Below are 25,136 nucleotides of genomic sequence, written 5' to 3'. Positions count from 1 at the left end.
AAAAAAAAAAAAAAAAAAAGAAAGTAAACAGACATCAAAAAGTCAAAATGTGGGGGTGATGGAGTTAAAGTGTAGAGGTTTTTTTAACTTTTTTATAGTAACAAAATGGCAGTAGTAGTTCCTTACCTATCAATAGCATTGAAAGTAAATTGACAAAATTATTAAAAGATATAGAGTAGCTAAATGGATCAAAAAAACAAGACCCAACTATTTTTATATGCTACCTACAGGAAGCTCACTGCACCTGTAAATACAACACACATAGACCAAAAGTACAGAGATGGAAGAAAGATACTCCATTCAAATGGAAACCAAAGAAGAACAGGTATTTCTATACAGTTACCCTTGAACAACACAGATTTGAATATACCAGTATTCTATAGAATTCAGCAAAAGAAATATTAAGAGCAAAGTATATAACACCTACATCAAGAAAAGTAGAAAAACTTGAGATAAATGACCTAATAGTATACTTCCAGGAATTAGAAAAGCAAAACCCAAGTGCAGGTCCACTTATATGCAGTATTTTTTAAATAAGTATATTGGAAAATATATTTGAGACTTGTGACAATTGAATAAACTTGCACACAAACCAAGTAGCCTAAAAATATCAAAAAATAAAGAAAATGAGGTCTATCTTGAATGAATAAAATATATGCATATTGTTTATCATTTACTACCATACAATATATACAAATCTATTATAAAAGTCAGAATGTATATAAAAACTTATGCACCATATGTGGCACTATTCACAGTCAAGAGAAATGTAAACTAATGTAAATATGAAATATTAAATCATAGCCACATTAAATTAGCTATAGTATATAGTGTAATAATTTTGTAGCCACCTCTTATTGGCATTGTAGTGAGCTCAAGTGTTGCGAGTATTCGTTTAAAACACTGTGTGTTGCAAATCTCTGTGTGATCAGTTTGTTTCTCCAATGGATTGTGTATCACAGTAAAAAGTGATCTCTCACAGTTCTTGTCTATTTTTCATTGTCTTAAGGGCAGTATCATAAACCTTGAATAACACCACCATGATATCCATATTAAGTGCCACTAGTGATCCTGGAAGTGCTCCCAATATGCAGAGAAAAGTCAGGACATTACAAGAAAAAGTTGAATTGCTTGATATGTACCATAGATTGAGGTCTGCAGCTGTGGTTGCCCACCATTTCAAGATAAATGAATCCAGCATAAGGACTACTGTAAAAAGAGAAAAAGAAATTCCTGACACCTTTGCTGCAGCTATAACAGCTTGTGCAAAAAACTTGTACTTTCTGTAAAATACAAATATGTTTTAATTGACTATGATATCGGTAAAGCTTCCAGTCAAAAGTAGGCTAGTAGTAGTTAAGTTTTGGAGTAGTCAACAGTTACATGCAAATTTTTTGCTGCACAGGGTGTTGGCACCCATAATCCCTGTGTTGTTTAAGGGTCAACTGTGCTTGCATCACATAAAATAGACTTCAAGCCAAAAGAAACAAAGGGGGTCATTATATAATGATAATCAGATAAGTTCAGCAGGATATAACAATTGTAAATATATATGCACTCAGCACCAGAGCATGAAAGTATATAAAGCGAATATTAATAGATCTAAAGGGAGAGATAGATTGCAATACAGTAATAATGGGGGACTTGAACACCCCAATTTTAGTAATGTACCGATTAACCAGACAGAAATATAACAAAGAAACTTTGTGTTAAACTACACTGTAGAACAACTGGACCTAACTGACATTTACAGGCCATTTCATCCGATTGCTGCAGCATATATATTCTTTTCATCAGCACATGGATCATTACCCAGGATCATATGTTAGCCACAAAACAAGTCTCAACCAATTCAAAAAAGTAGAAATCATATGAAGTATCATTTCTGACTGCAGTAGAATAAACCCAGAAATCAATAATGAGAATCTTTGGAAACTGTACAAATACATGGAAATTAAACAACATGACCCTGAATGACCAGTGGGTCGATTAAGAAATTAAAAAGGAAATTTTAATTTTTTTTTTCTTTTTGAAACAGAGTCTGCCTCTGTCGCCCAGGCTGGAGTGCAGTGGCACAGTCTCAACTCACTGCAACCTCCGCTTCCCGGGTTCAAGCTATTCTCCTGCCTCGGCCTCCCTGGTAACTGGGATTACAGGTGTACGCCACCACGCCCAGCTAATATTTGTATTTTTAGTAGAGATGGGGTTTCACTATGTTGGCCAGGCTGGTCTCAAACTCCTGACCTCAGGTGATCTGCCTGCCTTGGCCTCCCAAAGTGCTGGGATTACAGGCATGAGCCACCATGCTGACCTTAAAATTTCTTGAAACAAATGAAAATGAAGACAACATACCAGACTGTTTAGGATTCAGCAAAAGAAATATTAAGAGCAGAGTATATAGCAATAAACACCTACATCAAAAAAGTAGAAAAACTTGAAATAAATGACCTAATAGTATACCTCAAGGAACTAGAAAAGCAAAAACCAAATCCAAAATTCTAAAGAAAGAAATAGTAAAGATCAGAGCATAAATAAATAAAATCGAGACTGAAAAAAACCCATGGAAGATCAATGAAATGAAAACCAGTTAGCATTATCTAATAAAATGGAAAATATATATACATGTCTCAGCAGTTTTACACCTAAGTATATATATTAGACAAAATCTTATATGTCTGCTTCTGGAAAGTTTTACAAGAATGATCAATAGCAGCAATATTTATAAGAGCTAGAATCCAGAAAGAAAAAGCTCATTAATAAAGAATGGATAAATTGTTTTATATTCATGTATATAGAAATATTTTATATGTCACAATGAAAATGTATGAATTACAACTGATTCATCAATGTGATTGAATCTTGTGAATATAATTTTAACTGAAATCTCAGAAAAACTCCTGTAAAATGGTTCCACTTACATAATTCATAAAAGAGCAAAACTGAATAATTTAGGAGTATAAATATGTGGTAAACAAGCAAAAACAACATAAGTATGGTAAACACAAGATTCATTATCATAGTTTCCTGTGGGAGTTGAGGGGAACAGTGGATTATTAGGCAGAGTGATAAGGTAGGGAAGAGGAGAAGTACATATAGAAATCAAGGTATTTAATTCTAGTAATGTATTTCTCAGGTTTGGTGTTGGGTGCAAGAGTTTGTTTTATTTGTATTCTTTAGGCCTTACAGATATTTTGTAAATACTTATTGCTTTTGTTTAGTATCACTAAAATATTAATCTTTTATCAGGCTATACCCCACAGTCAGTTGAGCCACATATTATACTCCCAGTATCTAGTATAGGCACCTCATTATAATAAGAAAAATTAAAATAAGTGGTTAAAAGCTTGTCTAAAGTCATATAGCCTGAAAGAACCAGGATCAGGACCAAGTTCATAGTCCAGAAAGGTTTTCACCATCCCATTCTTTCTTTTAATAGTAAATTCCCTTTGAGATATTTTTAATATGAGTTGATTTGCAAGGCTCTTTGTATTAGCATTGTAAATCAAGGTTAACTTAATTGGAATTACTGGTCAGCAATAGTAATAAAGACAGAAAATAAGGTCACTTAATTACTTCCGCATTTTGTTTATTTTTCTTGCTAGCTAAAATAAATCATCTTCCAGTAATAATACTGTTTTAGAGTAATTGAAACATTATCCTGAAAGTTCTTTAAGTATAATTGTTTATATAGCCTAAGGTTAGAAGTAAACATTTTTCAGGGATTTAAAGATAACATTTTAACTTTATTATTTATAATTGTGATTTAGCCCATTTATGCTAAAACTCAATAATTTATAGAAATTTATTTATAATTAGTTCTTATCTATAATAGAAACTTTCTAAGGGTAATAAAATGCCAAGGAAGGAATTTCAGGGATTAAAAATCTCTTTTAAAACACTTGGAAAGAAAACAGGGAAAATCCAATTTTTACACTTTTTTCACTTTATTATTCTCTTGCATAATAAGAAATGTATACAGCTATACAAAAAATGTATAGTATTTTGCTACCTATAATTATGTTACTTAATTTAATTTTAATTGTGATTTTGCTATAATCAAATAGGAAAGTGAAAACTCAGATCTTAAAAACTATCTCACAAAATTAAAGATAGTAATTTAATCTATAATGTGTGGTTCAGCTGAAATTGGAAGGTATCTTTTAAACTGAAAAATAACTTGAAGATTTTTTGGAGCTCCCTTAAATGATAGCTATTTACAGCAAAATTTTATGTTGTTGATCTTTTAAGTCTTTCAATATGTATTAGCATACAAAAGGCACAAAATAATAATAATGTTACAATAATTTCTTAAATATTTTGTGATTATGGAGAAACTGAATTTTGGTACCATCTGTCCTGCATGTGTTTGTTTTCATTTATTTAGTATACCTCTGCTTCACCTTTCTCTAAAATCTCCCACAAAAATGTTGCTTCCTTGGAAAGTGTTACAAGTAAACCATGTTCTTACAATTGCATTTTTGGAGAAGCATGTGGGTGTTGTTGCATTCACTTGAGTAGAATTTTAATTAGATCCAGTGCATTCACTTTTATTAAAAGAAAGTATACTGATCCCTTTTTAGCATGCTGACCATGCTTTATTCTGACAGAGGGGCCCTTTTTAATCTGTTCTTAACTTCTCATCATTTATCTTTCCCAAATAGTCATGCCACTTTTCTAACTTTCAAATCTTTGCTAATAATTCTTTATGCCCAAACCTAAACTATTATGGTGGCATTCAAGGCCATTTCAAATCTGTTATTAATTTTCATTCCAGCCTAATCCATCATCACATTCTTCCTGTGCACCATGAGCAGTTGTCCGTGTACACTGTCCTGGCATGCCAGATTATTCATCATTTCCCATGCCATTATTTTCTTGGAGTTGTTCTCTCTACCTGGAATATTCTCCCCCCTATTTCTGCCATCCTTTCATTCCAGGACCTCTGGAAGGTGAAATTCTGTTTTTGTTTTTTTTTCTTAAATCCAGTTCAGAAGATATCTCTGTGATAGCTTTCTTTTCTCCTTTTCTTCTTTTTCTGTTCTCCTATAATACTTTAGCTGTGATTCACTGTTCTTACTGAACCTGAATAATACAATTAATTGTATTTCTACTCCTCTACTACCTTCTGAGCTCTTTGATGACCAGTTTTCAGTTTTAGTAAATGAAATGGTGTATCATAGTGGTTAAGAGCACAAATGCTAAAAATCCTCTTTGTACCCAATTTTCCCCTCTAACCACACTGTCCTATGTTGGTTCTTTCCTTTACAGCAAAATTCCTTGAAAGTACTGACAATTTCTTTCCCATTTCCCTTAAACATATTTCAGTAAGATTTTATTTCCATCACTCCAGCAAATCACCCTTTTCTGGAACATGAATGACCCTATGTTGTTAAATTGCATGATCCATTCTCAGTCTTCTTCTTACTTTGCCTGCCGTTAGTATTGCACCCAATTTTCCACTCTTTATTGAAACACTTCTTTCTCTCATATGCTAGGGAAAGACTCACAATATACTCACGTTTTTCTCTTGTTCTGTTTTTAGTTTTCTTGCTGATTTCTCATTTTCAAACCTCTAATTGTTGAGGTGGCTTTTTTTTTTTTCTGTGTATACCTACTACATACATGATTTCATCCCATCTGGTGGCTTTAAGTATCATCTATACTGATGAATCCCAAATTCACCTGTTAATGACAATCATATTCTTCCAGGTACTCAGACCAGAAATCGTTAAGGCATCCTTGACTCTTCTGTCTCTCTCTGCCTAGGTTCAATCCTTCAGCAGCTTTATAACCTCTCCTTTCAGAATATATCTATTTTTTTTTTTTTTATCACTTTTCACCATCCTCAGGACCATCACTCTGGTCCAAGCCACCATCATCTTTCACCCAGATTGTTGTAATAACTTCTTAGTTGGTCTCCCTCTTCTACTTTTGCTCTCTATAGCCTGTTCTCTACACAATAACTAGAGTGATCCCATTGATATTTTTAAGTGGACTCTTGCTCACAATCTTCCAGTGGCTTCTGTTTACCTCAGAAGTAAAGCTAATGTTTTTCCTGTGATCTGCAAAGCCTTATGTCGTCTGGCTCCTCATTTTTTCTCTGACCTCATTTCTACTCTTCTTCCCTTTGTTCATGTCTGTGCCAGATACACTAATTTCTTTAACGTTCCTTGAAAATAACAGAAACACTACCGTACTCAGGGCCTTTGATTATGCCGCATTCTCTGCCTGAAACTTCATCAGCTATTCCTACTATCTAATATATTAATAGTACATGTTTTATTTATTTGTGTTGTTGATCATCTCCCATCTCAAATGATTTTTTGTTTCCTTTCATTCACTTCAAGTAATAGAACCAAAGAACCCGACTCCAGAGTATTTTAGAAAAACTTTTGAAAGAAGATAAATCAGATTTTGATTATTCTGTAACTGTTCTCCAGATTGTTATCCTAAAGTGCAATGATTCTGTGAAAATATGTAGGAAGAAAAGAATTTCTTAAAAGCGAATGCTTCATGCAGTATCCTCCTCTTAAAGACTTAAGTGCATATTTATATTTTAAAGACTCCTAACAGTTTGGTGAGAGACCGCAGCGTGTCACCATTAAGAACCTAAGCACAGGACCTCTACTGCCTGGTTTCTAATCCCAGCATCCCCACTGCGTCATAGCAGTATGGTCCTTGGCATATCATTTTATATCTTTTTGCCTAAGTTTTCCCATCTGTAAATTGGGGTTAATAACAGTACCTACCTCAAAAGGGTGTTTTGAAAATGAAGTTAAAATCTATAAAGTACTTATAACAATGCCTGGAACATACTGAGTGATATTTTATTATTATTAAAAGAAATCTCTTTAACTCTGTTGAAACCTATGCTTACTTGTTCATACAATCTTTCTTCTCCCAATTATATACAGACACTTAATTAAACACTGTTTTGTGGAGCCCACTCTGAAAAACACAGGAAAATCATGAAAATAATTTTTCTGATTTCTAGGGTCTCATTTGGGATTTAAGTGTTTTTTGCCTATCAACTCCAAAGGAAATGACAATAACAAAATAAATATTTTGTCATAATTTTCTTTAATATCACAAATATTGATATGGAACTATAAGATATTTTGGAGAATTCCTCTGAAATATTAGTATGTTTAAATGTTAATATTTTCTTTTAACTACAGTAAACAGTTTATCTTAGGAACACAGCGTGACATCTTTTCTCTTTGGTGAATGATTTTTGCTCTCCTTTTATTCTTTTCTATCATGTCCGTTTAATGACAGAAGTTTCTGTGCCCATAAGGCTCTATGTGTTACAAAAAAAATTTCTTCTAGTCTGAGCTGTTGTTACATTAATACTTCTACATGGAGGCAACATAAAGAAATTATAAGTTTTTATTTTAAATTATTAAATATGAAGAGTAAAACTTTATTGGACCATAATGCCATAAATGATACTCTCAAGAAACTGTAAAGATTTTTGTGAATTTTCTTTTGTAGCATGCTGTCTTATAAATAAGACTGCCACTACTGAAAAATATAACACACCCCATATTCCTTTTGTGAATAACCCTATTCTGCCCTTTTGTTTTCCATTTAAAGATTCTTTGGCCTACCTCTTTTTCTTCTGTTGCTTAACTAATACAATTGCAGTATTTAGCCAGGTGCAGTGGCTCACACCTATAGTCTCAGCTACTCAGAAAGCTGAAGCAGGAGAATTGCTTGAGCCAAGGAGTTCGTGGCTACAGTGACCTGTGATCATTCCACTGCACGCCTGCCTAGCCAACAGAGCAAGACCCTGTTTCTAAATTAAATGAACGAATAAATAAATAATTTTTAATCACAATATTTATCCTTGAAACTATAGATCCTTCTAAACACTAATGAATGAAATATTTCCCTTTCCTTGTACCTACAAAAGAACAGATTGCATTCCATATCATAAACTCACTTTGCAGATACTATTTTTAAGATCACTTTATGAAACACCAAGACTTCTAGAAATTGGTCTCGTATCATGCAAAAGTAACCTTTAACTTCCAAAAGTTCCGAAGTCTGATTCATAATACTTAATAGAGGTAATAATGCTATACCTGACATTTCTGTTTTCTGAAAAATATCCTTTTTTTCTTGAGCCATGCACTGTATATTGAATATTTTATTTTATCCTCAGTCTTATGAGATAGATTTAACAACACCATTCTACTGATGAAGAAGAAGAGGCAAAGAAGTTGTTTAATAAGTGGTAGAATGAGAATTCAATCTTGTTTCAGTCTTTAGTTCAAAACCTGTACCAACCACTACACTATCATGCATATACAACATTAAAATAAATGTTTTTAAAATGAATGAATAAGCAACCTAATTAACATGTATAACATTTAGAAATCATAAACATACTTCTGACTGGTCCTAACTGCTGATGAGTTTGGGCAATAAGTCTAACAATAAATGACTTGGGAAGAACAAATCTCTTCCTATGACATCTATTCCCTCATATAATTTTTTAATTGTTAGAATTATTTAGTATCCCATAGTTGCACTAAAACACTAAAATTCTGTTTCCTTGATTATAGCAGGAGGGTCTGCATAGATTTTCTGTAAGAATATATACACACACTTTGGTTGGGGTGGGATGGAATCTGTTTTGCTGTTTACCTGTAACACAGATGTGGCCATTCCTCATCTGCGGTTTAACAGTATTGAGTATGAATCCAATTCAAGTAGTATGCTGGAGATAATATAGACTAATAGTTAATATCCCAGATTATGAAGTCAGATGTTGGAAAGTTTAACCTCTGTCTACTTTAAAATCTTTAAAATGGGGATAATCATGGGACCTACCACATGGGGTTGTTGTACTGATTGAGTAAATGCAGCAAAGGACATAAGAATTACTGGTACATAGTAAACAAAATGAATACTAACTGTTATTTGTATTGTTTACTTTGCACTTTTTCTTACATCTTTCTTCAGTAGCTCTCTATTTTAAGTCACACTTATTTGTATAACTAAGCCTACCTATATGCTTATCTATTATACTTGAATATAATAGATAGACCTATTTATTATATTAATACATTTTTCTCTTATTGTGTAACTAGATGTATTTGTTTCCACTAACTGAGAGATTATTTAATTCATTTATGGAGATCCTGCTGTGTGAGATATTATGCTAGGTTCTGGGGATATTGTCACGAGCAAGACAGCCGTGTTCCAGCTAATTAGAGTAGTCTCAAACATAATTTTATGCTTCACACCTCTGTCAAGAAACATTTCTAAGCATGCATGCAAAAATGAATATTTATTTATAAGTGGTATACATGTCTCTCCACTAGCATATTGTATAGATTTTACAGTAAACTCAGAAATTGAAATTTAAAAGAGACAACATAGAAATAAAAAATCTAATATTCTCTTTCCTTTTGGATGTGTTCACCCCCTTTGGAGAATTCACTGGCTTAAAATATCAAAGGGGAGATGATCAGAGAAACAAGAGAGAGTATGTGAAGGAAAAGTTCTCTGTGTTAGGAGCCCAACTTCTGGAGGGCCAGAAAAGGCTTAGCTAAAGCAGCAATATCTGAGATAGGATCTGAAAGAAGGAGTTTGGTGTTTCCAAAGCAAAGGAATTGAGAGTATAGCGTTCCAGGAATAGTGTTTGTAGCTAAAAGCATTGTGTGTTCAAGAAACTAAGAGAATGCCAGTGCTGTTGAGGAGGCAATGTCATAAAGAGATGAAGTAACATGATCACATCATCACCTTTCTAGTACTGGTTGAGTGATTTTTTTCCTGTTATTGCTAAAAACAAGTCTGAAATAATACAGATTAACAAAGGACTTAAGGAAAAGTCTTATATAGCAAATTACTGCTTAACACACTAAAAGCAATTTTATAATAAACATACTGTGATATTTTGCAACAGTAAAAAGTAGTGTATTTTGAAAAGGAAAACTAAAACAAGGCCAAATTAAAATTGAAAATGTTTCTCTTATTTTCAAGTAGTCTGAAGGACAACACCCAGGAAACAAATCAATACCACCTACACTTACACTATATTCTCTCTTACACTTAAAATGTTTAATACTTATTTGGAAACATTTTACTCAGGGTCTTTTAACTGTATAATAAAAGGAAAATCTAGACTATAATTCCAGTAATTATGAAAGCAATATTAATGAAAGTAACAACAACAGTGTACATCATGGCTCAGTTCTGAGCACCTTATATGTGTTATGAAATTTAATCCTCATAGTGACTCTGTGAAGTAAATGCTATTGATATCCCATTTTAATTAACAAGAAACTCATAGATGATAGAGTCAGTCTGACTGGAAGCCACCCTCATATGTACTATTCTATGCTTTTTCTCAAGAGCTACTCCATAAGACAGTGAAGAATGGTATAAAATTGGAGCCAGAATAACTGGCTTATGGGAAAGACTTAAGTGCTTGTCCTTTTGGATTAAAAAAAAAATCAAAGCTTAACAACTTTTTAAAGCTGAGCAGCAGGGAGTTAATATTAAATGGCGTATTTTCCTGACTACACAGTGAAATCAATTATTTTGTGATACATAGGATATATATCTATTATATGGTATCTGTTACACCTAAGATGTATAGGATCTGAGAATGATGTGTATGTGTAGGATTCTGTATGTGTAGGATCTGAGAATGATACAGAAACCTACAAAAATACATTTTCTGCCTTCTGGAACCTATACTTATTCAAGTGAATATTAAATCAAGGCAGTGATAAATAACAAATGAATGGAAGAATCATAGGGGCTATAGAAATTCAAAATTAGAAAAGATTATTAGTCATGTTACCAAAAAGAACATGTACATTTACACTTTATCATAAAGTAATACTTCAGTTCAACCAAGCTGTAGAAGAGCATGGGGAACTATGTAATCCATTAAGAGGTAACTGCATGAGCAAATGTACCAAGGCAGAAATGCGGAAGACAGTCTGAAACAATTAGTAGACTGATATAAGGAGAAAAAACTAAATACTGGAATGTAATGGGATATGCGTTTGAGAAATGTGGTTATAGTGGGCCCTGATTGTTTAAGGAGTTTTAAATTTATCCCAATAAATGGGAGAGGTATTGAAAACTTTTGGAGCAGAAAAGTGACAAAATAAAAAGGCTCTTAGAAAATAACATGTAGGAAGAAGTAAAGAAGACTTAGTTTTAGAGGTCTTAATTAGGAAATAGTTGGAATAATAAGGACAAGATGTAATAAAAAGTGGAATTGAGATGTTGTCTTGAAATTGATCTGAAGGAATATGTTTTAAACATATTTTAAAGGAAGAATTGATAGAACATTATGTCTAATTAATATTAGAGGTGTTAATATTTATATTGCCAAGAGTAAATGAGGCTTTATTCCTTGTTTTTGATAATTCGTAATTTTTTTATCCTCTTGATTTTTACATTACACCTAAATTGTAACCAAATTACAATGTGAAATGTGGTACTCTAACATTGTATTGTTTAAATTCAAAACCATCCCATGATACTTTGTTTAAATTATTAATAAGAATTTGCACGGCATAAATGAGATCAAGTCAGATCCATCTCATTATATGGGGCTTACTCAATGGCTGGTATTGAAGAAGTTCTCTTTGCATAGCTGTTGAATTATTGCCTCTACTAACAGGTGTTGTCATGAGATGTGCATTGTAATATTGACCCAGTAAATCTCAAATGTGTTTCATATAACAATGGAAACTTTTGAAAGACCAATAGTTCCTGTTAAAAATGAGGCTTTTTAATACTGTGTTTAAAACTTCTTTCTCACAGCCTTCACTGCTATATGTTATAAGAATTATCAGAAGCAGATCCTGAATACTTTATAACATTTAACTTTAAAATGTCCTTAAAAGTATTACTATATTTTGATCACATTTGGATCTTGTGCTATATCCACAGAAAATATTTTAAAATATTTCATGATTGAATTTAAAATCATCTAAAATTTACATTGGAAAAACTAAAAATTTATTCAATTTTGTTTTACAGTGATCGGCATGTTGGTAAAATTTATTCCAAATGTTCTTCATTTCTGGATTATGTCAGACGGTCTCTAAAGAAGCTTGGATTAGATGAGTCCAAGGTCAGTATATGATGACTCATTATTTTCAGAAGACAGAAGGACTTCTATTTTGTAATGAATTGAGAGAATACAAAATAGTTTCCTTTCTACTTTTCTCTCATTTGTGAAGAGGTCCAAATTATATTGAAACCAGACCTCCATCGTCTTTTTTCCGGTTTATGCTACTTGTCATTGTAGAAAGTTTACTGTCATGTATCTCTGAGAGTTTCCCTCTTTTAGTTTGAGTTAAAAATGTGCCAATTTACAAACCAAAATAGAATTAAAAAGCAGGACAACAGTACAAGTGAGAACTAGAAGTAAAGCAAGAGAGAATGGTTTTAATTTTGAAATGCATCTATTTACAGCTTATATAACTAATTAAAATTAAAAATCTTAAATTCAAAAGCCTTCAAATAGGAGAATCTTGAAAAGTTGTAATATCATAGGAGGCCCAAGTTAATAATTGATAACATATTATTGAAAGCAGAAAGATAAACTTGTTGACTGATAGTAATAAATATTCTACCGCTGAGAAAAAAAAAAGCTTTCAACGTTATTCAGACAAGCTATTAACTAAAATATTAAATGAACTTGGATAACTCCGGTATTTTGAATTGACTATAAACAATAGAGTAGGTGGTCAAAGGAATGAAATAGTTTTCTTGAAAATGTTACAAGGACATAACAATGTTATATCAAAGCTAAAAGGTATTATTATTTATTAAATCAATTATTCATTTAGTCCCCAGTTGCTTTATTACTTAAAGCAGTTGAAGTGGGACTATGTAAAGTTCTTAACACAATATATATAGTAAATGCTAACTATATAATACTCCTTTTAATTATTGTAATCTTTTTATATGTACTATGAGTAATAACACAATCAACATGATGCTTATAAATATTTTAATTTAGTCACTAAAATGAAGACTCTCCTACTTTTTGCATAAATGAAGGAGAATAGACAAGGTTACACTAATAAATTTATTAGGTTATTTTAAAAAAAATATTTTTCATTCATCTGACTGATCTTCCTTCCAATTAGTCTTACCTAGTGCAAACCTTTAGTGCATATCTCATTTCATGTCTTGTATTTAATATCAAGAACACAAACCTAAGCATTATTGTCACAGATTAAGAGCTATAGTTTTACTTAATACATTTAAAAATTTATTATCATTCTCTCTGCTTTGTTTTCCCAGTTTGTCTTTAATAATAACCACAGCAAATGTTTCTTAATATATTTATTAGTATATTAGTAATAAGAAATTAATAATAGTTAATATTTACTAAACACTTACTCTGTGATAGATATTATGCTATGGACACCACAATCATTACCTTATTTACTTTTCACAAAAACGTTTACAGTGGATAGCTTCCAGTCCAGCATATAAAAGCTTGGAAACTGCCGCTCAGTCTTAGCAAGTAAAAGCTAAAAAAAAAAAAAAACCAGAAAAGTCCACAAATCTTAAGAGAAGTGAGGTCACAGGGCAAACTGCTACCTCTCAAACTGGAAAGACAGGCAAATACAGAGATTTACAACTTATAGGAACAGAAACCTCCACAGAAACCGGTGCCAGGGTAGGAAAACCTGAACTGTAATTGACAAATTGTTGGAGGCTCAGTGTGGACAACTTTAGGAATTAAAAACTACAGAGGGAACCACTCGTAAGGGACCACCCACACCTTTGTGAGTTTTACCTTAATGAGCTCAACCTGGTTTTAGAGAATAATAGAGAAAAAAATTCCCTCTTGCTTCCATCAAGGGGAGAAGAAAAATATTTTAGAAATACACCAGAGCATTCTACTCTTCTGAATACTCTCTTATGAATAGTTTCTCAGAAGAAACTATATAATCAGAACTTAACCTGCTAGTGTTTTATCAGAGCCTAACTCACCTGAGGGAAGGAGAATACCTAGCTTCAGCCAACTCTAACATTCCATGGGGGAGAAAGAAAATATCCAACTCCAGCCTACTCTAGCCATCCTGTGCCACCCAAGAAAGGGTAAAAATACTGAGAAGCACTGATAAAGTTTGTAGTACAGAGACACAGGCTCACTAAAAGACTGAGACATAATTATAGGACTACAAACCATTGAAAATCATTTCCCCTCCCCTCACACGTTGCTATCATATCACTAAGGGCTTATTTACAGCAGCTGCTTTTACCCAGTACTTTATATCTGGCTATCTAGAAAATTACAAAGCATACTAGAAGACAACACAGAATGAAGAGACAGAGCAAACATCAGAACCAAATTCAGATATGGAAAAGATGTTAGAATTGTCAGACCAGGAATTTAAAACAATAATGAGTTCTAATGGACAAAGTAGATAGCCTGCAAGAACAAAGTGAAAATGTAAGGAAATAGATTGAAATTTTTAAAAAGAACTAAAAGGAAATGCTAAAGATCAAAAATACTGTCACAGTAGCCAGCCATGGTGGCTTACACCTGTAATCCCAACACTTTGTATGGCCAAGACAGGAGGATTATTTGAGCCCAGGAGTTTGAGACTAGCCTGAGCAACATGGTAAGATTCCATCTCAGCAAAACATTCAGAAACTAGCTAGCGTGGTGGCATGCACCTCCAGTTCCAGCTACTTGGGCAGCTGAGGCAGGTGGATTGCTTGAGCCCAGGAGTTGGAGGCTGCAGTGAGCTATGCTTGTGCCACTACACTTCAGCCTGGATGACAGAGCAAGACTCTGTCTCCAAGAAAAGAAAAACAACAACAAAAAAATACTGGTATAGAAAAGAGGAATGTTTTTGATGGGCTTATTATTAGGCTGAACACACCTGAGGAAAGAATTGCTGAATTTGAGGATCTATCAATAGAAAACTTGAAAACTAAAAAGCAAAAAGCCCATATGTTTCAAGCTTAGGAAGATCAGTTATGTACAAAATGACATCATACCTAAAAGTAATAAACATACTGAGTGACCTTTGCTCTATTTATTCCAGAAGATCACAGTGATACTAATCTTTGGATAACTTCCTCTATCAACCTGAGAATATCAGGAACACTTCAGCTTCCTTGCCACTGGCTTTGTCTTCCTTGACTTTTTTGACAGGATCTGCTGATGCCTTCACCTTCACATCCACTTACTTTAGTTCTTAAATCAATTATGTCCTAACCAAGAACCTTCAGTCCCACCATCAGGTGGTGAGAACTACCTCAGTTACTAACCCATCTTCTCATCACATATGATGTAGGGAGGGTCTCTGAACAACTGTGTCTGTAATCCACTCATCCAACCCACACTCTAAAAGTTACAGTATATGGTCCTCCTTTGCTTATCTAGACCCCCCTTATATAGATTTACTTTAAAAAACAAATTGAATGAATAAATACATGGAGGAGAAGAGACAAATGTCCTATGGAAAAGAGTTCCAAATAATTTATGTAGATATTTCCTCCTCAAGGAGATACAGCAAAACTCCCCATTCTTTAAGTGTGGCCTGTGCATAGTGACTTTTTTCCAAAGAGCATAGTACGTGAAGGGGGGAAAAAGAAGAACTTTCCAGTGAAGAACCTGACAAACAGAATATCAGCCAAGTAATCAAGGTCAACATGAACAGTGATAATTCATGTTGATAGTATGTACTCTTGTTACAAGGTGAGGAATATGGTACTTTATTCTTATGATGGTTCTTTCAAAAGCCTATCCCCACTCTATTTATGAGAAAAGTATCTGACAAACCCTGGTGGAGAAACATTCTACAAAATACCTGACCAGTACTTCTCAAAACTGTCAAGGTCTGCAAATCAAGACAAGTTTGAGAAACTGTCAAAGCCAAGAGGACTAATTGCAGTGTGGGTTCACTGGATGGGATTCTAGACCTGGAAAAGGACATTAAATAAAAACTCAGGAAATTTGAATATAATGTGGACTTTAGTTAATAATAATGTATCAATACTGGTTCACTAATTATAACAAATATACCATATTGTAAAATGTTAACAATAGGAGAAAATAGTATATAGTATATGGAAATTCTCTGTCCTATTTTCAAAATTTCTGTAATACAAAACTGTTATAAAATATATTTATTTTTTAGAAACAACATGAGATAATTAATGTTTGCCAAACCTTTGCTTTGTGCCAGGCACTGTGCTAAAAGTTTTGTTTATATTATCTCATTGAATACTACGGATGGCCATATGAAATAAGTGATATTATTATTGTTTTGTAGATGAGGAAATTGAGACACAGGTTAAGTGGATTTCTTTAGCCCAAAATCTAGGAAACTGGGGAGGAAGGATTCTAATCCAGGCTGTTTAACTCTAGAACTCATGCTTCTGTTTGTCATACTTATATAACTTATTAACAGACACTGAGCACAAGAATGCTTGTTTGGCATTTTTCCAAAACTAGCAATCATCGGGCAAACAATAAACCTACGAGAAAAAAATAAAGAGAAAATTCATGCTTGTCAACAGATAAAATAAATGTATTTCTAAAACAGATTAAGGAATTAAAGTTTGAAATAAAAGCAGAAGAAAATCAAGGAATGATGAATTGTACTAAAGAGTTAAAAAGATTTGCTTGTATCCAGGACTTTAATTCGTGAAAGTCTGGCTGATAGGATGAAATTGGTCAAATGTATGAAACATTTTGGATACTAAGACATGTACTGTCTAATGCATAGAATATATTAGAGTTAAAATCACTGTCAAAAAACTACAAGGAAAGTGGGAAGAAAAAATAAAAAAAACTCTAAAGCACCTGAGCATGATTTCTTATATACTGTCTCCCACTCCAGTTTCTCTTTAGGACTGGATATCTTCCTCTAGGTGATTCAGAGCCCACTAAGTAGCCCTACTAGGGCCCTACTGCACAACTTAACTCATGCTAGTTCCTTTTTCTAGAGACTAAGAGTTGAGCAGTATGGAGCAATGGCATTCATGACCAGTACTTTCAGCTGCCATTCAGTGTGCGCACTCAGTTTTTAAGTTTGCATGTCTGTTCTTGCGTAAGGATGATCTATACCAGGCAGTGCTTCCATTCGAATGCCTTCCTTTTATCTTCAGGAAGTTGAAGAGGCTCTCATTTGCTTTAACACTTAGTAATGATGTCTATGATATGAGACCATGAATATACAGTGCTGTAGACTGCTAGAACTTAATTCTCTTATCTAGCTATAATTTCGTATTCTTTAACACATCTTTCCCTATACCCCACTTCACCCTACCCTTCCAAGCCTCTGGAATCCTCTGTACTATATTTTATTTCTATGAGATTAATGTTTTTTCCAGCTTCTGCATATGAGTGAGAACATACTATGTTTAACGTTCTGATCCTGGCTTATTTCATTTAACATAATGTATATGCATAAATATACATGTCTATAACATGAGACCATGAATATACTTCTGACATCTGTCTTTAAGGTGTATATATACAGCTTAAATGAGATACTCTCTTCATTTTAAAATTTTCTTTTATTATTATTATTATTATTATTATACTTTAAGTTCTAGGGTACATGTGCATAACGTGCAGGTTTGTTACATATGTATACTTGTGCCATGTTGGTGTGCTGCACCCATCAACTCGTCAGCACCCATCAACTCGTCATTTACATCAGGTATATAATCTCTGTAATCTAATGAGCCTAATTTTTAAGCATTTAATTTAAAAAGTTGATTAAAGCATGAAATCACTCTTTAAGCACTGAATTTTTCACTTAAAAACACATGAATACAGTCATTCCTTGCTGTCCTCAAGGGATTGGTTCCAGAACTCCCATGGATATCCAAATCCGTGGATGCTCCAGTCCCTAGTGTCACAGTATTTGTATAGAACCTATGCATATCCTTCTGTATACTTTAGATAATCTCTAGACTACATATAATACCTAATACAGTGTAAATGCTATGTAAGTAGTTATACTGTATTGTTTTTTATTTTTTAAATGGACAAATAATAATTGTACATATTTATGATATACATAGTGATGTTGCAATATATATTGTGTATAGTGATTAGACCAGGACGATTAGCATATCCATCATCTCAAACATTTATCATTCCTTTGTTTTGGGGACATTCAGGATCCTCCTTCTAGCTATTTGAAACTACATAGCATATTATTGTTAACTATAGTCATCCTACAATGCTATAGACCACTAGAACTTAATCCTCTTATCTAGTCATAATTTTATATTTTTTAACAAATCACTCTCTATAATGCACTTCCCCCTACCCTTCCAAGCCTCTGGAATCCTCTGTACTACATTTTACTTCCACGAGATTAGCTTTTTTTTTTTCCCCAGCTTCTGCATCTGAGTGAGAAGATACTATGTTTTTAACATTCTGATCCTGGGTTATTTCACTTAACCTAATGTTCTACAGTTCTACACATGTTGCCAGGAATTAAGGATTTCAATGTTATTTATGGCCAAATCATATTTCATTGTTTATACATACCACATTTTCTTTGTCCCTGTTAATCTGTTGATGGACACCTAGGCTGATTCTATATCTTGGCTGTTATAGATAGTGTTAAGTAAACATAGGGATGCAGATGTCTCTTTGATATATTGATTTCTTTTCCTTTGGGTAAATGTCCAGTAGTGGGATTGCTGAATCATATGATAGTTCCATTTATAGTTCTTTCAGGAACCTCTATCCTCTTCTCCATAGTGGCTATACTAGTTTACATTCTCACCAACAGAGTATGGGAGTTCCTTTTTCTCTGCATCCTTGCCAACGTTTGTCATTTTTTATCTTTTTCATAATAGCCATCCTAACTGGGTGAGATGATACCTCATTGTGGTTCTGATTTGCATTTCCCCGATGATTAGTGATGTTGAGCATTTTTTTTCTATATTTTTTGGCCATTTGTATGTTTTCTTTTGAGAAATGTCAGCTCAGATTATTTGGCCTTTTTTTCCTTGGATGTTTGGGTTTGTTGTTGTTGTTGTTGTTTTGCTGTTGAGATATTTGAGTTCCTTGTATATTCTGGATATTAATTCTAGGTTGGATGAAGAGTTTACAGATATTTTCTCCTAGTCTGTAGATTGTCTTGTTCACTCTGATGATTGTTTTGTTTGCTCTGCAGAAGCTTTTTTAGTTTCATATAATCCTCTTTGCTTATTTTTGCTTTAGTTGCCTGTGCTTTTGAGGTCTTACTCAAAAATATTTTCCCAGAACAATATCCTGAAGCATTTCAATGCCCTGTGTTTTCTCCTAGTAGTTTTGTTGTTTTGGGTCTTATATTTAGGTCTTGGGATCCATTTTGAGTTGATTTTTGTATAAGATGAGAGGTGAGGTGTCTAGTTTAATTCCTCAGCATATGGATATTCAGTTTTCCCAGCAACATTTATGGAAGTGATTATTCTTTCCCCAATGTATATTCTTGACATCTTTGTCAAAAATTAGCTGATTTTGGTGGACACATGGATTTATTTCTGGGTTCTCTGTTCTATTGCATTTGTCTGTGTTTCTGTTTTTATGCCAGTATCATGTTGTGTTGGTTATTACAGCTTTGTAGAACATTTTGATGTCTAGTAGTGTGATGCTTCCAGCTTTGTTCTTGTTCAAGATTGCTTTGGCTATTCTGGATGTTTTGTAACTCCATACAGATTTTAATACTTTTTTTTTCTAATTCTGTGTAGAATGTCATTGGTATTTCAATAGGGATTGCATTGAACCTGTACATTGCTTTGGGTAGTATGGTCATTTTAATATTATTAATGCTTTGGATCCATGAGCATGGGATGTTTCTCCATTTGTTTCTATCCACTTCAGTTTCTTCAGTGTTTTCTTGTTTTCCTTGTAGAGGTCTTTTACCTCCTTGGTTAAATTTATTCATATATATTTTATTTCCTTTATGACTATTGTAAATGGAATTGACTTCTTAATTTTGTAATCCAGTTCATTTTTTATGGAAATGCAATAATTGTTGTATGTTGATTTTATGTTCTGCAATTTTACTAAATTTGTTTATTAATTCTAAGACATTTTTTTGGTAGAATCTTTAGATTTTTCTATATATAAGATCATATCATCTGGAAACAGGGATAATTTTACTTTCTCCTTTCCAACTTGGATGTCCTTTATTTCTTTTTCTTGCCTAATTGCTCTGATTAGAACTTCCAGTACTTTGTTGCATGAGCGTGGTAAGACTGGGCATCTTTGCCTTGTTAAAGTTCTTAGAGGAAAAACTTTCAGTTTTCCCCCTTTCAGTATGATGTTAGCTATAGAATTGTCATATATGGCCTTTATTATGTTGAGGCATGTTTCTTCCATGTCAAGGTTGTTGAAAGCTTTTATCATGGATGGATGTTGAATTTTATCAAATGCTTTTTCTACATCTATTGAGATAATACTACAGTTTTTATCCTTCATTCTGTTGATGTCATGTCACATTTATTGCTTTGTGTATGTTGAACCAGCCATGCATTCCTGAGATATATCTCACTTGATCATAGTGTGTTATCTTTGATATTCTGTTGGATTCAGTTTGCTAGTATTTTGTTGATTATTTTTGTGTTTAATGTTTGTCAGAGGTTTTGACCTGTAGTTTTATGTTTTTATTGTTGTGTCCTTATCTGTTTTTGGTATCAGTGTTATGCCGGCCTCGTATAATGAGTTAGTAAGAATTCCCTACACTTTAATTTTTTAAATCTGTATTTCTGTCTTGGTGTTTCTCACTTTTTTGGATGTCAACATTAACATAAAGTATTTCTACATAATATGGAAGATGCTGCAACTGCATATGGTTTTGTTGAGAGACCTTCTGTATTAGTCTGTTCTCACCCTGCTATAAAGAACTGCCCAAGACTGGGTAATTTATAAAGGAAAAAGGTTTAATTGACTCACATTTCCTCAGGGCTGGGGAGTCTTCAGGAAACTTAAGATCCATTGCAGAAGGGGAAACAAACACATTCTTCTTCACACCCCAATAGGAAGGAGAAGAATGAGAGCTGAGCAAAGAGGGGAGCCCCTTATAAAACCATCAGATCTCATGAGAACTTACTATCATGAAAATAGCATGGGAGAAACTGCCCCCATGATTCAATTACCTCCCACCAGGTCCCTCCCAGGACATGTGGGGATTATGGGAACTGCAATTCAAAATGAGATTTGGATGGGGACACAGCCAAACCATACCACCTTCTAATTGGAGCTTTGCAGAGTGCAGGTGAAAGACAAGTGCATGCAGAAGATATCTATATTATTGAGGTTAATCTTTATGTCATGGATTAAAGTGGTGCTCTTTGAGGTTTATGCCCATGACTGCAGAAGACAGTGACCAGATACTACCATGTCAGACATATTTTAAACTCCAGGATTATTTTTCTATGTCAGTTTCATCTAGCATTTCAACATGTCAGTGGTATCGGGTAGAGTGAGTCTCTAGCTCAAAACTCTGTGTAGTCAGCCTCATTGTTAATATAGTTCTCATTTTTTATACTAAAACTGACTCAATACTTCTGATCATTGCAGAGTTCCCTTTCCAACATGAACACTTTAGAATTGTATGTTCTCTTTAGACTCCACAAATCCGTATCCATCAAAGAGAATAATCACTGACAATGTAGGAAATGAAATTCTATCTTGGCCACCAAAGCTGTTGAGAAGAAAGAAATAGGACTTAAAAAATCTGATTTGAGAGTATTTGAAAGAAATTCATGATTATTTCTTATTTCTATATTATAACTCCAAATGTTACATTCTTAGGTTCCTCCAAGGGTTCCCAATGAACCCAGGTTTTTATTTCATTCATGGAAATAAAATAGGAGTTAGTCTCATTTGACTATAACAGGTGTGTTTATTTTCTCATGGCTCTGGAAATATGATGCATTCAGTACTTGATCCCTGGATCAGGGTAGCTATTTTACCAGTCAAAAGAAGCGAGCATGGACCAAGTAGACACTACAAGGAGAAAATCATTTGTCACGTGATTAAACACATTTGTGCTGTTTCTACTAAAATGCTAGGCACTACAGTAAACAATGCTAGGCACTATGGTAAACAAACATCAGGCTCTCTGAACTAATTTTTACCGGGCAGAAGTGAAGAAGACAGGGCAGAAATGAAAGGGAAAAGAGGAAAGAATAGGAAAAGAAAAAAAAAAAAAAAGACTTTCTGCCTTAGAAAAGTTACATTGCAAGTATTATAGTGTTTGAAACTCTCACTAGTTTCAACCCAAATTCTAAACTTGTAAATGCCTTCAAACCACTTATATATTTAAAATTGTTTCAGAAAGTTGAAGGGTCTTTTTCATATCAAATCAATTATGGTATTATTTTTCACAATTCAATTGTGAGGCTTATTGTAAAGATATCTTCAGTTATCAGTATAATTGTTGAGAAGTTGAGAAATATAGATTTGCAAGGGCTAGATTTGTCAGAAAAGAAACATTTCTACATGAACAGTTAAGGCTGGGTATTAATTTTGACTTCAATTTAAGTAAACCCTGAATAATTCATGCTTGGGGTTTAGAGGTGCTCCCACCATAATGGTCTAGGAGGACAAGAGGCTTGCTTTCAAAGGGCACATTTTCAACACTGTTCTGCAGAGGTATAAGAAATTAATAGATCCTTTGAATGAAGGTCCTATGGGAAAATAAAATTGTGACTCATGGTATTTCAGATTTTCTAAATGAGACCAGCCTGATCTGACCTAAATGTTTTTTTCATACTACAGTGTTTTATTTTTCTTAAATTGACGCAACATGCATAAATACCTTGGAATTTGAAATTAAAACTCAGATTTGTAGCTTCTCTGAAAAGACTAGGCTAGCTTAGACTGCATTCCTGTGTGGTCAGGGCCCCACTAGATGGGGCCACATTCTCTAGCCCTGCCTCCTCACTTTTGTTACCTATCTGGTGCCTACAGGGCTTTCAGTTTATGGCACCTGCCCTATTCTCCATACCCTTCCTGGATATTTATTATGCATGGTAAAGCCTCTGGGAATATGGTTGGCTTTGTTTAACACAGCATTGCCCAAACTTGTTTGAACACATGAGCACAGTGACTAGTAGCATTCTGTGAAACAGAATATATAGGGTCTTAGGTTACCAAACTGGATTAAGAATAGGGTGAGAGTTCTAATCCTAACTCTTAGCAGTAACATCATATGACATTAGGGCATGATGTTCTTTATGTCTAAATCTTTTTCATCTATTAGATGTAATCATTTCCATACCAACTATGTCATATGATGATAACTCCAATAAAATGTTACTTGTGAAAACACTACAGATTCTGAAGCAGTTTGGAGAACTTACTTAAAAATACTATAGAAATGCAAAGTATTTTCTCAGTAAATAATTTCAATGGTGTTATATTCATAAGTCTCTTGGGTATCTTTTTAATAGTTTATTTTTGAAAAAGTTGATGAGAAATTTTGCTGCCCTCTTATACTATAAAAAATTTGTCAATAACTGAGAGAGAGAATAGATAAGAGGGAGAAAGGGGTAGAATTTACTTAATATGAATTTTTCCTATAAATATATTAATCTTATAGATTGCATTGAGTTTTGTTTTTTGTTTTTGATTCTTTGAGATGCAGTTGAGATTCCATTACCTACAATCTGTCTTGGGACATTGGGACATTGGAGTAATTAAGACTGTATATTTAAACTTAAGAAATTTTTCACATCTTTAAGAAGTAGCAGAGCCAATTGTTCACTTATGTCTATAAAGATGAAATAATTTTGTGAGTACATGAAAGTGTGAGGAACTCTTAGTGGTTGTCTAGGTTCATTTGTGCACTCATCAGTAAAATGTTTTGTCTTTTTCATTTTGAAAAAAATTGTTCTGCTAGGTCTATTCTGTTATTGAAGCTCTCAATTGTATTTTTTATTTCATTCCTTGAATTATTCAGCTGTGGGATTTCAATTTGGTTCTTTTTTATATCTATCTCTTTAATTTATCATTCTGGATTTCATTGACTTATCTATTTGTACTGAGTCTTCTTAAGATTATTATTTTTGAATTATTTTCTCTGGCATTTTGTGTCTTTCCTTATAGTTTGGTCCCACTACTAGAAGATTATTGTGTTCCTTCGGAGGTGTCATGTTTCCTTGCTTTTTCATGTTTGATGTTTCCCTGCATTGGTTTCTATGCACTTGGTGGAAAAGTCACATCATCCAATTTTATAGAGTAGGTTTCATAAGGAAAGGCTTACTCATATGAATGGGTTTTGGGATATTAGTAGGGTGGGGTACATTGGCTGTGGTCCTAGGTGGATGCAGTAGTGCAGTGTCCACATAGATTGTTCAGATGCAGTTCGTGCTAGTGGCACTCATGAGTGTCTCAGTGGCCTAGGCTGAGAGAGTCTGTGGACAGTGGTGGGGCAGCTTTGCTAGGGGTGGCCTCACTGCGCTGTTTCTCAGGTTGGGGGTGCATGCCTGCATATGATGGGTCAGCCAGCTTGGAGCTGGCACTGGGGTTCTGGGGAGTTACTCTGGCTGGGAGCGCATATACACAGTTGTTCAGTCAGCTTGGGGTGGGACTGCAAAGAGCTGCCCGCAGGGCTGTTTCTCAAGGCCTGGGACAGGGGTGCAAGGCTGTTCAACTGACCCTAGGGCATGTCGGCCAGGTCTGTCCTGGGCAGGGCTGCTTATCAAGCCTGGAATGTAGGCACACAGCTACTCGGCTGGCTTGGAGGCTTGTATAATGGGGATGGTCCCCAGAGCTATTTCTCAGGCCTGTGTCATAGGCCCACAGCTGCTCAGTGAGCCTGGGTGATTGCCCTCTAGGGGCAGACTGTGGGACTGTCTTTCTCAGACCCTGATTGAGTGCATTGGACCTTTGGGTAGCTCAGGGGGTGTGGCACCAAAGGGCTGTTTGTACATCCTTGGGTGTGGGTGTGTAGTACTTCACCTGGCCCCAGAGCATGTCAGTTGTTTGGAGGCTTCACGGCCTCTCCCCTCAGGAGAGGGCGTGCAGCAATTTTGCCAGTTCAAGGGTAGGTTTACACTAGACAGGACTGCCAGACTGTTTTTGTGTCTAGAAGTGAGTTGGTTTCTCTGCTGTGTAGGACCAGAGTGACAGCCAATCCTGGACCCAGGCCCCATGCAGCTTA

General features: G+C 34.2%; 1 protein-coding gene and 1 long non-coding RNA gene across 2 annotated transcripts in view; one reads left to right on the top strand and one right to left on the bottom strand.

Moving 5' to 3' along the window:
- Positions 1–25,136, bottom strand: part of METTL25 (methyltransferase like 25) — a 119,551-nt gene that overhangs the window by 4,299 nt on the left and 90,116 nt on the right. The window contains exon 13 of the mRNA XM_031650642.1: positions 5,426–5,430. Coding sequence (XP_031506502.1) covers positions 5,426–5,430 — 5 coding nt within the window. The remainder of the gene's footprint in view (positions 1–5,425; positions 5,431–25,136) is intronic.
- LOC116268903 lies at positions 17–13,577 on the top strand. The gene is made up of 2 exons (XR_004176136.1): positions 17–325; positions 12,016–13,577. It is a non-coding gene; the product is annotated as an uncharacterized LOC116268903 (long non-coding RNA).

This window comes from Papio anubis, chromosome 9 (genome assembly GCF_008728515.1).
Source record: "Papio anubis isolate 15944 chromosome 9, Panubis1.0, whole genome shotgun sequence".
In the NCBI taxonomy this organism is placed as follows: Eukaryota; Metazoa; Chordata; class Mammalia; order Primates; family Cercopithecidae; genus Papio; species Papio anubis.
Note: the sequence above shows the minus strand (reverse complement) of the source record. Positions and strands in the feature narration are given on the sequence as shown.